The 17,070-nt window shown below is 35.9% G+C and overlaps 1 protein-coding gene across 2 annotated transcripts in view; it reads right to left on the minus strand.

Annotated features, from left to right (window-relative positions):
* Nucleotides 1-17,070, minus strand: part of Rbms3 (RNA binding motif single stranded interacting protein 3) — a 1,373,556-nt gene that overhangs the window by 728,743 nt on the left and 627,743 nt on the right. For both annotated transcript variants that reach the window (XM_010638264.3, XM_019209637.2), the window contains one exon: nucleotides 14,806-14,979. In XM_010638264.3, the coding sequence (XP_010636566.2) occupies nucleotides 14,806-14,979 (174 nt within the window). The remainder of the gene's footprint in view (nucleotides 1-14,805; nucleotides 14,980-17,070) is intronic.

Below are 17,070 nucleotides of genomic sequence, written 5' to 3' on the forward strand. Positions count from 1 at the left end.
ATTAGGGAAAGGAAGGAATTATTTTGGTTTTTGTTCTATTTATCCTAAAAGGTGAACAAGGAAGAAGAGACAACTATAATTCACCTTTGGGTTAAAAAACAGAATTTCTCAACACACAAAGAGCAAATTTATTTAAAAATTGAGTAATATTTCTAAATTTATATTAAGTACATTACTCATCAAATGATACCATAAAAGTGAAATATAATCAACAAATAAAGGTTTGCTATGTACAGATCTGACAAAATATTATTATCCCATTATGCAGAGATACTCATAAATCATAAAGAAAGAATGCAAATATTGCAATAGAAAAATAGAGAAAAGGTAGTACAGCATGGCATTTTATGCAAGAGGAAATAGAAAAGACTCATGGTCAGCCCTAAGTCATGGGTCGTGGTACAGCCACCATTTGCTATTACTTAGACATTCTAAATATGCCTCACACTAAAACCCAGATATTCCAATCTTTGTTGCAGGCAATCTATATACCAGGGAGCAGGTAATGAGCAGCATTCATGTTTATAGTAAGAAAAAGGAGTATCGCATATTAACATCAATTTTAAAATAGATGAGTCAATTTTGTTATGGTCATGAAACAAAGTATGCATATCAATAACAGTGAAAGAACTATAGCCAATAACATCATAAAGACGGTACTAAAATATGTTGAGAAAATGCAAAAAATTGCACACACATATATATATATACAGTACGTTTATATTGTATGTTATAGTACATTTAAAATTGATATAAAATTCAAAATTAGGCAATGCTGTGCTTATGTAGAAGTGCAAAACTTCGGAGAAAAGCAAAGACAGGCTTTAAAAAGTCCCAAGTTATGGTTGCATGTGAAAGCATCAAAAGTGTTGATAATATTACTTCTAAAGCTGGTGGGTTTGGAAGTGTATACTTTGTGATATTTGTGTGATCATTTCTCTACATTTCTCCTTATCTGCATTTTTATTTCCCATGGTTTCAGTTACTCAAGTGGTCAGCCATGGTCTGAAAATATTAAATGAAAAATTCCAGAATAAACAATTCATATGTTTTAAATTACACATCATGTTGAGCAGCATGATGAAATTTGACCGGCCCTACTCCATCCAGCCTGGGATGTTTTAGTATCATAAGCCCACGTTGTAGGTGCCTATTAGTCACTGAACAGACTTATTATTTATCAAGTCAGCTGACACTACTATGTGTGTATGAGTCAGTCACTGCAAGATTTCAAACATACCCCCTCAGATATAGGGGATGTTGTTGCATTAGTATTTAACTACACATCTAAGTTAAAGAATTAATGAAGATTATTCATCCATAACCAAACAGTATTTGGAAAGTAACTCTCCCTCACAGCCTGAACCTAAGAAATTTGGAATTTTTAATGTTAATTTTAATTCTTTCAGAAGTTTAAACTTGCCCCAAAAGATACTGCATTAGTTTTATAATTAAAAAATGAGCCTAACCTGGTCTCAATTGATCTTTACACATGAATGATTTCAAAATGCTCCAATGAGCTGGGCTGATAAACGAGTGTCATTCATGCTCACTGCCTGTAGTTGCTCTAAAGTTTGGCTTTAAGAGATAGCATTGAAAGTATCTTCATAAAAATGATAGAATCTGCTTTTTCTAAAAGGGTGAGGGATATAATAAAAAACCTTTTGTTTTCAAGTTTAAAAGTATGATTTTGTTATTTAAAAGGGAATCATCACAATGGAAGTATGTTTTGTCATTGTTTCTTTGAAAGATTCAGCCTAGGAGTCCTCACAAATATAGATACAGATAACAGATAAAACTGGTAATTCACTTCTTCTCCAACATTTAGAACAGCATTGATTATAAATCAAATCCTTTATATGTCATGCGTCTTTTGTAACAATGGTGTAACTTTTTCTTTTCTTATCATCTTTGAATTCTTTTGTGAACCAAATGCCTTGTTATAAAGATAATTTAATCTCACCCCAGTTGTCATAACTAAATTATGCAAGATTGCATGCTACCAATTAAAGTCACTGAAAATAATTTACATCTGTAAGATAGTATTTTATTGATAATTTTTACATTATTTAATGTGATGTTTATCACATTTAATCAATTTTAATGTGAATTTTTAAAAAATTATCATAGCAGGTGGGGCTTTTTTATTTTTAAATCAAACATAAAACTGAGCTTATCAGAGTAGAAAAACACGAAGTGCTACAGCCTGGAGTCTCAATAAAGTCATATGAACTTTGAGCATTTGCCACAGGATGTATGGACCAAGCCCAAATAATAGCTGAATCCATTTCCCAAAACATCTGTTTTAGATACTCAGAATTAAATTGTACCAAGCCATGCGTCAAAGAGATGGTGTGAGGGACTATTAGCAGAGAGGAAAGGCTGTAGGAAGGGAGACTCTCACAGCTGGGATGTAAACCAAAGGAATGAAATACACTCGCTGAAACACTGGCTTTTCAAACCTTGTGGGAAAAATAAGGTCAGGAGGGAGAAGAGGAAAAGGATTCTTACTTTCATCTGGAACACACTTGTTTTGGGAAGAAAATCACCTGAAAAATGTGACATTTACCTTTTAGACCTCACCAAAATGACCAAATCTGGGCAAAATTCTACTATCTTCCTAGTTTTCATCATAGAAAACTTCATCAAAAAGGAGAAAGTTGAAATTTCCAGGCAGAGAAAAATAAATCTTCATGTATGCAAAGGTCTCTGAATAATTGAAGCCTCAGTCCAAGAGTCTTAAGATGCCACACAAATAGTGCAAACTGGTACTCTGTAAATCCTCTCTGCTGACCTAAATTATAATTGATTTCTTGGGTCTGGGGATGTGGCTCAGTAGGAGAATGCTTCGCCCACCATGCAAGAGATCCTGGATTCGATCCCTACAACACCCCCCCAAAAAATATTTTGTTCTCATTTTAATCTAACTTCTATCTACTACTGACTTTTAAAGAATAAGCAGGTGTTAAATGGCTTGCATGTGTATTATCTCATTAAATTCACACAACACAATGACCTCAAGGAGTAAGCTATAATTTCTCTATTTTCTATGGAAGAAAGTTGATGTTGAAACATTCGGTGATTTTTGCCCTGAGCCACAGAGCTAATAAATGAAGGATCTGGAATATGCACTCAAGTCAGCTTAATTCAAGAACTCTCATGCTGAACCATTACATTCCTGTAGCTTCTCTAAGTTACAGAGTTTCAAGGGTCTGCATTTAGTATTGGGCAAATGTTGGTTTAGAACTTTGCTACCATCATCAAATATAAATCTTCTTTCACAACCTATTCACAAAGAGCTTTTAAGCAACCTGAATATACGGGTTCTTGTAATTGCTCACCATTCCTTCCCTTTCATAGTCTACCTCACACCCATCATTACTGCCAACCAGCACAATTTCCAGAATACAGCATATACTCATTTTATACTTGATGCCTAGAAAATATAGCCTCGTTCAATGACTAAAAAGAGTTGAAAGGTCATAGCTGGGACTGCAAAGACCGAATATTAGCCAACACATTTTTGTGTGAAAAAAGCTTTACCTGCCCCCCCCAAAGTATTAGGAAAAAGGAGTAGTTTTGGATCCTAATACTTGGTATACTCTTCATAACCCAGGCACAATTCAGTGTCAACAGTCTGGTCACAAAATCAGGTATCACAACTCATTCAAACATCATTTTCAATATTATGATATAAGCAAGCACTGGATTTTAGTAAGTGATTTTTAAAACTATGTCCTAATGAGTTTAAATCTTTTAGTACATATCTCAGAGAATGTTATAGAGAGGCTAAGCAACACAGATCTGGCCCACAATAACAGACACTCCTGGTTGTTTTTGCAGCATCCATTCTCATTCTTTGTACTAACAGATCCCTGAATTTACTTATGTAATAAATCAATGTTCCTGGGAATTGAAGCTTCAGGCTTACTCTAGCAGACCTAGGGTTCATGTCTGTCTGTCTCAGCAAACTCCAGTAATGGACCAGGCACCACAGACCAGGCTCCAGAAATGTTTCAGTGTCTCCTGGTCCCAAATTAGTCTCCAAGATCCAGGGACCCAGACCAGCCCTCATAGACCTAGCCTCAGATTCTAGGCAAACACCAGCAAAAATAGGTTCTAGCTCAATATCCATAGCCCTAGTTTCAGATTATCCCCAGCAGGCCATAACCAGTACTCTGAGGCTCCTGTGAGCCCAAGCTCCACCCCAGCACCAGGCTGTAGGCCAATCCATATCATTCCAAGGTCCACAGACCTAGGGCTCAGGCCTGTTCCAGTAGACACTGGGTCCATATTTATCCCTTTAGATGCTGGTGCAGGATTGACTCTGAGGACTGAAGCCTTCTGACCATTTCTACAGCAGTACCAACAAAGGCCAACTCAAGAAGAATCAGGATCAAGGTCCATTAAGTGGACCTATATACTTGGCCTATTCCAGCACCTGGCCAGTTCTTGCAGATTTGGGTTTAAGACCCAAACCGTTGCCAGTTCAGTCTCTGTGGACATAGGCTCCAAGCCCACCGCAGAAGAACCAATCAACAAGATCAACTCAATTGATTCAGTCTTCAAGTACATTCACCTGCTGACTCAGGCACCAGATCAATGTATTCAGGAACATTAGAAGAAAGCCTAACTCAGTCCGTGTTAGAAAACCTTCCCAGAATTTCTGGATGGGCTAACTGGTGAATAGCCTTCACAAATTATGTCTGTCAGCAAAGGCACTTTATTAGATGCACAGACATCATATAAAGCAATACCAAGTCTGAAAATATAAGGAGATGTAATAAAACCAAATAACATAAGAATCTCTCAAAAGCTGACACCAAATAAATGGAAACATTTGACCTGCCTGACAAAGAATTCAAAATAATTGTTCTAAGAAAGCTCAGGAAACTTTAACCCTTTCATTGAAATCAGGAGAATAAAAAAATCACCAAATGTGAAATTTAATAGAGATTGAAATCTCTAACCACTCTCCTACAGAGGGGTGTGTGTGTGTGTGTCCTAGAGCTGAAAAACAAAACAAATGAAATGAACAATGCAATACAGAATATCAACAGCAGAACTGACTAACCAGAATCAGTGATCTTGAAGACAGCTTCTTAAAAATACACAGTCTGCTATGGTTTGGATAAGTTATCTTCAAAGTCCCTGTGGTAAATGATCAGTCTCCATGGTGGCATTATTGGTTAAGTGATAGAATATTTTAAATATTTGTGAGGTAGGGCCTAGTGAGAGGTCCTTAAACTATTGGGGCATGTCTTCAAAGGTGAATGTCAGGCTCTGGTCTCTCAATCTCTGTTTTCTAGCCTTGATACATGTTTAACACAATTACAGCAAGAGCTGTACCCCTAGTGGGAATACCTAGTCCTAGGCTAGAAATTTCAGAACCATGAGCTAGATAAACTTTTCAATTTTATAAGTTAATGGTCTTAAAATTTTCATTATAATATGAAGGTAACTCAAAAAATTGGTGCTGGTAACTCATTGCTATAACTATAACTTATGATTGAAAGGAGCCTTTGAAATTTGTTTATAGGAGGAATTTGGGAGTTTAAAGGAATCGGTTATAATCTAAAATTCAAGAAGCAGCATTTAATGGGCAATTCTGATAGTGACTTATAAAGATAAGAAAGGCCAGTGTTATGAAGTTTCAGATGAAAACATGAAATTGTAGAAAAAGATACCCTTGTTACACCAGTGCAAATAATTTTAATGCATTTTTTTCAAACCTCTGATAATTTGTTGGGGGGCTAAACTTAAAAAAAGTACCACTAGATAAGATATACTTTATCATAAAGGAAAACAACAAAATAGCAAGAGAAGAAGAAACAATCCAAAAACAGTGACCAAAATGGTATTGAGTACTTACATAGCCATAATTAACTTGGATTTAAATAGACTAAATCCTCCATACAATACTATAGAAAGGCTTAAAGATACAGATTAAAACAGAGCCCCTCTTATGTTGTTTACAAGAGAATTACTTCACCAGTAAAGATAAAGGTAAACTGAAAGTGAAAGCATAGAAAATCATATTATACGCAAATGGAAAATGGAAGAGACCAGGAAGATCTGTAGTTTTTCATGATAAAATGTATATTAAGTCAAAGATTATAAAAATGAAACAAAAGAAGTCATGCTATAATAGTGTGTGGGCAATAATTCATCAAGAGGATATACCAGATATAACACATTATATATATATGCGTGTGTGTGTGTGTGTGTATACACTGAAGCATTTAAATATATAAAGGAAATATAGTAGATTTGCAAGGAGAGGTAGGTTGCAATAAGATAACATTAGGAGACTTCAATACTCAGTTTTCAGCAATAGTCAGATCAGCTAGACAGAAATTAGTAAAGAAATATGAAGCTTGAACTATTATTTAGACCAAATGGAAGCTAATACATAGGCACTAAGTAGCCCATCTAACACCAAAAGAATCAACAATATCAAGGGCACACACAGAACATGCTCCAGGATAGATTACATGGTAATCCACAAAACAAGTCTCAACAAATTTAAGACTGAAAGCTAAACTGGAGAGTATGATGCTAGTGATATTTGTAGAAGTAGAAGAGTCTACAAAGGTAGTTACCAGAAGCTGAGGATTGTGTGTGGAGGAGGGAAGTGGGGATCGTCAAAGTATTCCAAGTATTTTCAGATAGATAGGAGGAATAAATTTAAGAAATCTATTGAGGAAAAATAAAAATGGCTAATAACAATAGACTGTAATCTGAAAAATTGCTAAAAGAGTAGATCTTTATGGGAGGAGGTGAAGGGAAGGGGGTGAAAAAAACAATTACAACCTGTTACGGAATGTACCAACTCCCTACAAGGAATGTCATCATCATACACTCCAAACAGAACCATTAAAAAATAACTATGACAATAAGTCTGAGTAAATTTTCACATCTTTTTTGACTTACTAATTACCCTACTATTTTTAAAATTAATTTTACTGTTACATTTTAGGTATACAATATAGTGACATTCATCATTGGAAATTTGTACCTTTATATAACATATTTTGGTGCTTATTTTTCCCCATTCCCCTGCCCTCCCTTTAACCCTTCCACCCCTCCCTATTTACAAAGACTTTGCTTCCATCTTTTTCCTTTTCTCATATTAATTCCATTCCCTTTCTTCCCCACCCCCACTATTTTTTGTATTTTAAACAAATCATTAATTATAAATTATATGTAATTATAACGATTGAGATATCATTGCTTATGTATTTTGCATATTTTAATCACAAGAATTTTAAAAGGAGATTTTTAAGTGTTTACAACATATGTAAAATATAAGCACTTGAAATAACGCTTATTAGATATGGTAATTAGCTTGACTTAGATGCTGAATTTCATAATGGAAATATATTTCAAAACTTTATGTTGCACATAATAAATATATACCATTTTGCTAATTAAAAAGCACTTTAAAAGTGGCAATGTAATATAAAGTCCCTGCTCTCTGTCCTCGTTCTTGAAACAGTGTCCTATATAACTGAAATGTATGGACTTCTTCGCATGCCAAGAAAAGGTGACACCACCAACACAGAGAAAATGGCAGGAAAGAGACAGACTGTGCCTATTAATTGTTGGTCAACTGTTGCACCAAGCTTAGAAATTTATATTGTTCTTATTTCTGTTGCTGAAAAACAAACTACTCCAGGTTTAGTTGCTTAAAGCTATATCCATATTATTAGGCCCGCAGTCTTTGGGGGTCAGGCTTATGGACAGTACACAGTTGTTATACCTGGTCTCCGCTCTCTCTTGTTGGTCTTTTGCTAGGATAATACAAATAGCTGAAAGTGGCTCACAGCTGCAAAATGGAATCACTCGCATGTCTGCTAACTAGAAAACTGACGGCAACTGAAACTGTTGCCCAGAGACCGTACAGGTGATCTTTCCATGTGGGGCTGGCTTCCTCAGAGAAGATGACAGGTTCAGAAAGGGAATGTCCTGAGAAAAAACATCCCATCCAGAAGATAAACATTTTAAAACAGCTAGTAGGAGCTTCGCTGACTTTCCCTATTAATTGAGATATCACATAGCATCGCTTCTGCTACATTCTATTCATAGAAGTGAGTCCCATGGGCCAACTAAACATAAGAAGAAATTGGATGTCAGTTCTTCCTTGGGGAATGGTATTGCCAAAGAAGCACGGGGGATGAGTAGTAACCATCCTTGGGAAATAGAAACATCCAGATTTTTCATAAAGAGCATTAACATGCAATTATTCTTTGAAAGCACCACCAGTTAGATATACCATTATGACTGCCAAAAAAAAATCCTAATCGCTATTTTTTAATCAAAACTTCAGATGGAGGCAATCATGTTATTACCTCTTTCTACTGCTAGTCTTGTAGGAGATTTTGCTAGGAGAAATTGACAGCCTTAGGTATGGTATACTATGAAGAGACACAGGTATTGAGATATTTAGTGACCTGGCTTCGGAAGCTTTGCAGGATTGGGGAAGCCAGAGGTCTGAGTTCTGAGCAGGAATAAGGATGGCTTCCATGACTTGAAAAATGTAGTTTAGGTAAAATCATCACTGAGTAGTGGTCTTTAAACTGTTCCATTTTCTTAGAAAAAATTTGAAAAATTACATACGATCTTTCCTCAAGTTATCTAAAAATCTCATTATAAGTTTAAATAAGTTCTAGATCATGATAACTCTACTCTTCTCCCTTAGCACAGAGATATATCCATGGCTGGCAAAGAATGGAGACCCCATTGGTTTATGATACCTGATTAATCTTTACATGAAGCACTTTTTTGTTAGTGCTCTCCTGGGGAGGTTTCACACCCTAAGGCAATGGACCATAGTATGATTTATGTGCAAGGAATATACCCTTAAAAAAAAGATGTGATAGGGAAATTATAATATATCTTTTAAATCTGAACTTTTTTGAGAGAGAAGGAGAAATTATTATATCCGTGGTAGGAATAAACATAAACCAGGAAAAAATGGAATATATGGTGACCCATGACTCTAGCATTAGGATACTGATGAATTATCAGACAAATCAGTATATAAATAAGAATTCTTAGAAGTTGAAGACATGGTCATTATTTCCCTGAAAACAATCCATTTTCAGTAACCCTTGAAAAGTTTTGTATAACCTCAAAGTTTCACGCAACTTTATCTTTAAGCTAGTGTCCAGCCATACTGGTGAAAGTATGAGATACTTTTGGTAAAATATTGAAATTCTTCCATAACTAGAATAAATCTAATTGGGATAATCAATGAGATAGTAATTTAAATTCAAGCAGTTATGATTCATACAGAAACTACAAACAAGCAGTCTGTGTTGACAAAGCTTCTTTCTGGCTTGAGTATTAGAGCACAGAGCTGGAGCATTTGTCATAAGGGATTTACTATTTATTTTCAAAGTAAACTAGTAGTCCTTCAGCATAAAAAACTTATATAAGAGAAAGAAAACTCTCAACATCTTCTAATCACTAGAATGTATTTCTAAATGAAATATTTATCTCTAGCTATTGAGCAAAGTAGAGCCTATGATCAGGAATCAACTGGTGAATATAAACAGTTGCCGTGGATGTAGACAGAGATGCCCTCATTGTAGGATGGAATACTCTTCATTGGGTTTGGGGAACCTCGTTTTATTTTACAACTTAACTCCTCAAGGAAGTCAATAGATCTCTTCCTCTGTAACAAGTTTCCAGGGAGGTAATCTCTTGATATATACACCCTAGCTGCCTGCCCTTTCCTTGAAGTATAGACAAGACCTTACTCAAAGATTCCATTATCTCAGGGCAGCATGGATCTCTGAGCATATTATCACTTTTGTTTGTTAATCCCTTCTTTTCTTTTTACTTCATTGCTTTGGATCCCTTATTAACTAGGTTCAACCTAGTCACTGCCTCATGTTGGCCCAAACTATCGTCTGATTAGCATCACGGGGCATTGAGTCATACTGTGCTTCCTGAGTGGAGAAAAAAATGTCACGAAGTTCCTGGCTTCAGTAAATAAGACCATATCATTCCTGTTATGGTTTATATAAAGAAAGTCCCCAAAAGGCCTCATGCACTCATAGGCAATGCTTTGGGAAGGTGATTACATGGGGCAGGTACAGCTGGTTTTGTATTAGGCAGTCGGGTCTGGTCATCAAATTCAGATCAATGGTTGCTTGGCCTGGAAGGATACATCTTCCTTCTTGGCTTCTCCCTTCTCTCTCTGCTTCCAGGCTACCATGATGTGAGCAGTCATCCTCTGCCAGGCCACTCTGCCATGCCACTTTTTCTTTGGAGCCAGTTGACTGTGGACTAGAACCATTAAAACCTATGGATTTAAATAAACCTCTCTCACACTCAGTTCTGGATGTAGGGTATTGCAGTGAGAAGAAAGTTACCAAGACAATCCCTGTGTATTCTTCATCTTTCCATCTTATCGTCTCCCTCTTCCAATCTCCTTAGACACACTTAGAGGATGGCATTATTTGGGGTGTGAAAAGAAACATTTGTAAGAGAGGATCAGATACAGGGAGAGTGGAGAGTTAGTCTAATGAATCCCTTCCTTTAACATGTGATTCATGTGATTCCCAGGCACCTATTAATTATCAATTAATAAGAGGTTGCCGGAAATTTGATGGCATTCTTTATGTCAAGTCACAAAGCAAATAGGGTTATCATCTATCTGGTGAAAAAAATATCAAATGAAAGTACCAACACACTGGTCAATATACTATTTGGAAATTCTTACAGCAATGTTATGAACGAAATATGCCATGAATGATATAATTAGTTAAGAAATTTACTCCCTATATAATTAGGTTCCTTGAACAATAGAACTATTATATTCTTCACAATACTATAAGTTAAATTGTAGTCATTGAAAACTGTTAATATTACTTTTTGCAACTTCATATCCCAAGTTGAAGAGGCCATTCTAAGTGACTGACCACAATTTCATCACACTCCCCACAGTTTCCATATGTATGTTTCCTTCATTTACTAATGTCATGAATTAAACATTACTGTGGTTTTAATAAGCTTGCCTTCATTTTCATATGTGCAGTGGAGAGGTTGTTAAATAAATAGCTATAATGTACCTCATCTTAGAAGAGGAAAACAATGGGTTTCTGAAAAACCAAACTTGCATTTGTGAGTTTCAGTAATTTTTAATTTCCACAGTGTACCCATTTTCATCCTCCTTCATTAAAGAATCCCTCCTTTTATTATCATCCCCAGCAAGCTACGCTTCATCGGTATTTGAACACCCCTCATATTTACCTAATGTCTCAGAAGTTAGCCATTGAGGCGCTGGATATTATTATTATAGTAGGCTGAACAGTGGTTCAGAAAGATGCTCATGACCTATTCCTTGGAACCTGTGAGTGCTACTTTACCTGGAGATATATGTATGTATGTATGTATATATACAAATTAAATTAGGACTGTAGACAGGGAGATTGCGTTGGCTTATTTGGTTGAGCACTTAATTGTATTCATCAGTGACCTTAGAAGAAGAAGGCAGTGAAAGAACTGAGCACAAAGAAGGCAAAGTAAAGAAGAACAGAAACAGAATGGAAGAAGTTATACTGCTGTCACTGAAGATCATGAAAAGAGCTAACGAGACCAGAAGATACACAAGAATTGTAGCTCCAGAGCTGGGAAGGTCAAAGAAACAGGTTTTCCTCCATAGCCTTATGAAGAAGTGCAACCCTGTTGACATCTTGATTTCTACTCAGTAAAACTCATTTCAGACTTCTAACCTCCAGAACAATAAGAGAGTAAGTGTGTGATGAGATAATTCCCCAAATTTGTGGTTGTTTGTTACATCAGCCATAGAAATCTAATACAAAAAGGCCCAAAGAAAATATTTACTTGGTCAGTTAGAGGTCTCACTGAATTGTAAGATTTTTTAACAAGGCAATTGATGTCTAGTTAACTAAAGTGACTCTCATGGGACATCAGGCTTCCTTAGTAGCACAGACTCAGAGGGAAAAGGAAGCCATTTGTGTCCTATGTACTTACTATACAAACATAACATTGGCTGACACTCTGAGAACCCCAGGGAATAAGTCAGAGAACTGGAAATCTTTAATCAAACTAGTGTGTTGAAGAAAAGGACCAGAATGTGACAAGGCAGGCAGAGCATTTATAGCTCCACTAAAGGCTACTCAATTATATGACTCAAGAAAAATCACTTGAAATCTGTTCAGACAAGAGCTCCATTTCCATGGTTAACCACAAAACCTCTGGATCCTAGACTGCATGGCAACTATAGAATCTGTTTAACATTTTTTTGACCTCCAAATATTTCTCCAGTTCATTGACTTAACAAATGGATACAAATAAAAATTATGAGGTCATCATGTTTCTGAACAGTCTCATCCTAACCAAGCTTTCAGTGTTTCTCTGGAATATTTTCAAAGAGTATAATCCCTTCTATAGAACAACCGTAGAGCTAAGTGAGTACTTATCTTGGAGTCAAGAGTTTAATACCATCTGATCAGGCATGGGAAGAAAATTTAAAAGAAAGTTTAAATGTTATATTACTGGAAGAATGTCAAGTAGGTTTAAAGCTAATCCTTAGAGTATACTTGAAATCAAAAGTGTAACACCCATGACTGTTTTTAAAGTATTTTCCAATCTTTTGCTTCTATTTTCCTTACCTGACTTCCTTTACTCTCAATGTCTGACAAAAAAAAAAAGTATAAGTTTTAAAGGAAAGAATGTGGGTATGATTTTCCTAGTGCTTTCTAAAACAGGACAGTCGCTGTTCTTCTTCTCTACCTCCCCATCTAAACCCAAGTGTCCTATAAATACCAATAATTCTCTAAGGAGTAACACGCATATTTAAATTGAATGATTAGAAAGAGTTTTAGCTGGGATACAATCGTGTAATTATTTGCAGATATAAATAAAGACAGATTCAGTGGCAAAGAGCAACGTACTATGATGGATATGAATAGAAGACTAGACAGCCCCTGTTAAATCTCAGCCCCTTTAGTAGTTGGGCAAGATACTATTTTGTCTGAAATCCATACTTCTAAACTGATATAGATGATGATATCTACTTCCTATGGTTATTTATTCAGGATATATATATACATATATATACACACACATACATATTATACATAAATGTGCACATGCACACACATACACCTACACCCTTGCCCATAATATAAAAATACTTAATACAGAGCCTGGAAAATATTAAATGCTCAATAAGTGTCATTTACTTTTAGGTGACCTCAAGTCCAACAAGAATTTGAATGGGAATACTTCATTAAATCATAATTTGTCATATTGTGGCTTGACAAATAATAACTGAAGGGCAAAACCTAATCTAATGTATTTGATACGGAACTGGTTACCAAGGAAAATGTTATGTCTAATATATGCAAATTTTCATTATAATTATGCACTTAAGATGCATGAATTTTAAACATTGGATCAAGAATATACAAAAATTTTAATCTTTTCTTGTATTAACTTGCATATTTGTATTGCAATTCTAATTTGACTATGAGCTTTCATTTTTATTCCTCCACTAGGAATTGTCCAACCAGCAACCACTCCCTTGCTTAGGACTCTGCAATGTTTTTTCTTCACATTAAAACAACAACACCACCAACAAAAACACAAATGTCCTTACTCAAGATTACAAAGCGTTGCACACTGTAGTTTCTTCCTTTTTCTCTGACTTTATCTCCTTCCATTCTTTTTCATGTACGTGGATGTTTCTTCTTCTAACCTGAATACCCATGCTCATCCTTCCCTGTATCATAATACTATTTCCTCTACTTAGGATGGTCCACCTTCTGAACGCTCCTTATTTATCTCTCCTTTCCAGTCAAATCTTAGATAAAACCTATCTTCTGGGTGAAGATTCAACGGATCACATAATCATTTAATCTCAGTAGTGGCCACCTTAACATTTTCTATCATCTCAACCAATTTAAAGTCTCTACATAGCACTTCTAATTGTATACAGTATTTTTCTTGTTTGCTTCATTATATTTTTTAGAATGTTTGTCAGTATAATTACTAGCCTCCTCTTCTCTAGCATAGGTGGAGAACTTGTTATGAGAGGCATGTGTGACTTACTTTCAAAGTTCTCTCATTGTCCAGCACTCCTGGACTTGGGAGTTTTAACAGTAGCAGAGATTTTCCTAGTCAACATTTGTTATGGTCTTCCTCAAGTGTATGAAATGTAGTCTTATTTTTTGAAATTTATGAAAGCTGGATTGAGACACCAAAAATATTTTGCTAGAAACAGGCACCTATTCTAAAAGGTTTTCCTATTCCATGAGATCATTTTCCCCCTACTTTTGCATTTTGAGTAATTTATACTAACAACCTCATAGTTCTGTGTAGGAGAAACTGAAAAATATTTCTATATATTTACATTTGTAAAAATACATCAAGGCCATTGATGAAATTGGAGGCATCCAGGTTCCACTCACTCTATGCCAGTTTGAAAGATTCCTTCTCCCAGTACAAAAGCAATGAACTAAATTTATAATCAACATCCAAGAAGGAAGCAGAAAATTAAAACCAGAGATGTGCATACATTCAATCTCAAAACCACACCATTCCAAAAATTCTCCCAACCTACACCATTTTGAAATAACTTTAAAAGGAATGTTAATTTTCAGTAAATTTACCCAAATGCATGCTGTTTAAAATATACTCCATTGCTCATCTCTTTTACTCAAGAATAGCCTATTTATTAGAAGAACAGCCAAACTAACACAGAGACAGCAACTCTAGATTTTTCATAAAGCATCTGATTTACCAATTATAGAAACATGGGGTACTTACGGCAGGGTGTCCAGTGCAATAGGTATAGCTGGCATGGGACTGGTAGTGCAAGCTTGCTCTTGGAAAGGAGTATGCATTCCACGCAGGTTGGCTGCTGTTCCACTGGGAGCTGAAGCCAGGACTCATGGTCACTCGTGACTTACTAGTCTGATAGGCCCTCACTGTGGAGCTGGACTATCAAAAAGAAAGAAATGCAATGTAAAGACAGCTCTGTAAATCACAAGCCAGCTAGGTATAACAGCAGGCATTCTCAATGTATCAGCGTGACAGAGGACTCAGTTGACTAGGGAAACTGCTGATGGCTTACAAGGAAGCATTAAATACTGTTCTGATTAAGATAAAAGTGTTTTCTCACTGTTACAAATTTTACTGGATCACAAAGCACAAAGCCTCATTGAAAACAGTTCCCCACCATAGTTGAAGCATGTAACTCCATCCTTCAGAAACGAGTTATGCTTTAGTGGCAATAGCAAGAGTGATATTTCCAATTACATAAATGTCCTTTCATCACAGTGTTCACCTTAGAAATTCACCATCAGTCTCATCTGAATGCAGTAAATAAAAATCTTAATGTATGAGGATTACATTAAAGCACAGGTTGGTGCCCCACTATAAATGGTCTTCAAATTCCTTGAGTCTATTGCTCTCATGGGGAGACATCGGCAGAATCTGGACACACTCCAACAGGTCAACATTCTGGCCTAGAGCCAGGGAAGGATCCAAAATTGGCATTTATCCCTAAACTGCTCTATCAATATAATTGAAAATAGAAGAATAGTAAAATATCAGCCTGTCAAATATGAAATATATTTGGTGGTTCATAACTGTATATAGAGTAGTATTTACTGAAAACAAAACTCACTTGTATCTTCTGTCCTTCTTTGTCCTCAGATGGCCACATCATATAAGGCATATAATAGTTTCTTTTCAGAGAACACTTTCTATCATCAAATTGCAATAGGCACTTACTCCAGTAGCACAGAAACTTTCACAATAAATTCTATTTATAAATCTATGGGTACATGCCAACTCAATCACTGGGAAAATGTGCTAATTGCATTGCTATTATATTCAGGAAACCCAGCGGGGACAGAACTTTTACCCAAGATCATGTTTCCCATTGGGCTAGATTCTGATATAATTAGATACTTGGGAGAACAACTTTTCTGAGGAGAGTTGAGCGTCTTGGCATAACCAGAGCTCAGCAATTCAAATACTTTAGGCAGGGTCATTTTTCCTCAGAAGAGCTAAAAAATATTTGCACAAGGAAAAGAAAATTTAAATCAATGATTGAATGGTGGTTCATAATTCAAAATATTTAAACTAAAAACTCGAAAAAACAGTCTGGTTGAGGTAGCCAAATTTACCTAGCTGTATATCTGTCTCCACTCTTATCTCTCACAAACGTGTTAACTGTGTATGCAACACACTTGGGTCAAAACTTCATTGAGATGCGCAGACATAGAAATAAAAACTATACACTGCTGCACACCTAATAGGACCAACTTGTGTTTGAAAAATAACAACAGACTTTTATACAAAGAGGCCATTCATTTTTTGCTTGGTTCTAGGTATGGAAACTATATTTATATAAATACCCCCACACTTTGTACCATATACATAATAGAAGGAGAATTGAGCCCACTAATGCTCACTTTGGCAGCCCATATCCCAAAAGAAATGGGTCCACTACCATGAAATGATCTTAGTGTATGCTGTGCATCTATGTCCACTAAAAGCAATCACTTACTTATTCAGTTGCTTTTGTAAGTATGCAGCTCCTTCAAGATTAGGCCTTGACATATGGTTAAGTTTCTTACCTGTTTTCATATTGACAGTGGACCCTCAAGTTGGGACCACCCTGACATATGAACCCTTCAGGTTAATTAGGTTAATGGGAGGGTTTGTTTTTTGTTTTGTTTTTTTTTTTGCTACTGGGGATTGAACTCAGGACTTTGAGTTTGTGAGGCAGGTGGTGGAACCACTGAGCTACATCCCCATCCCCTACTTTATATTTTTGAATGGCTGCAGTCTCTGATCAGTGATTTTATTCATGATAGTCTTTGCCTCCTGCAAATCCTTCCCCTCTTTTGTAAAGTTCATGTTCAATCTGTACCTCCTACTTTATTCTATTTCTGATGTTGTCAACTATGTCCTTGGCTTTCCAACTCCCATAAAACTCCCACAGTATTGCTTAAATACTTGAGCATGTGATTATGTTGTCTTATAGTGATATATATATATATATATATATATAGAGAGAGA

Source organism: Fukomys damarensis, unplaced genomic scaffold (genome assembly GCF_012274545.1).
Source record: "Fukomys damarensis isolate Sample0158 unplaced genomic scaffold, DMR_v1.0_HiC HiC_scaffold_28, whole genome shotgun sequence".
NCBI classification, from domain to species: Eukaryota; Metazoa; Chordata; class Mammalia; order Rodentia; family Bathyergidae; genus Fukomys; species Fukomys damarensis.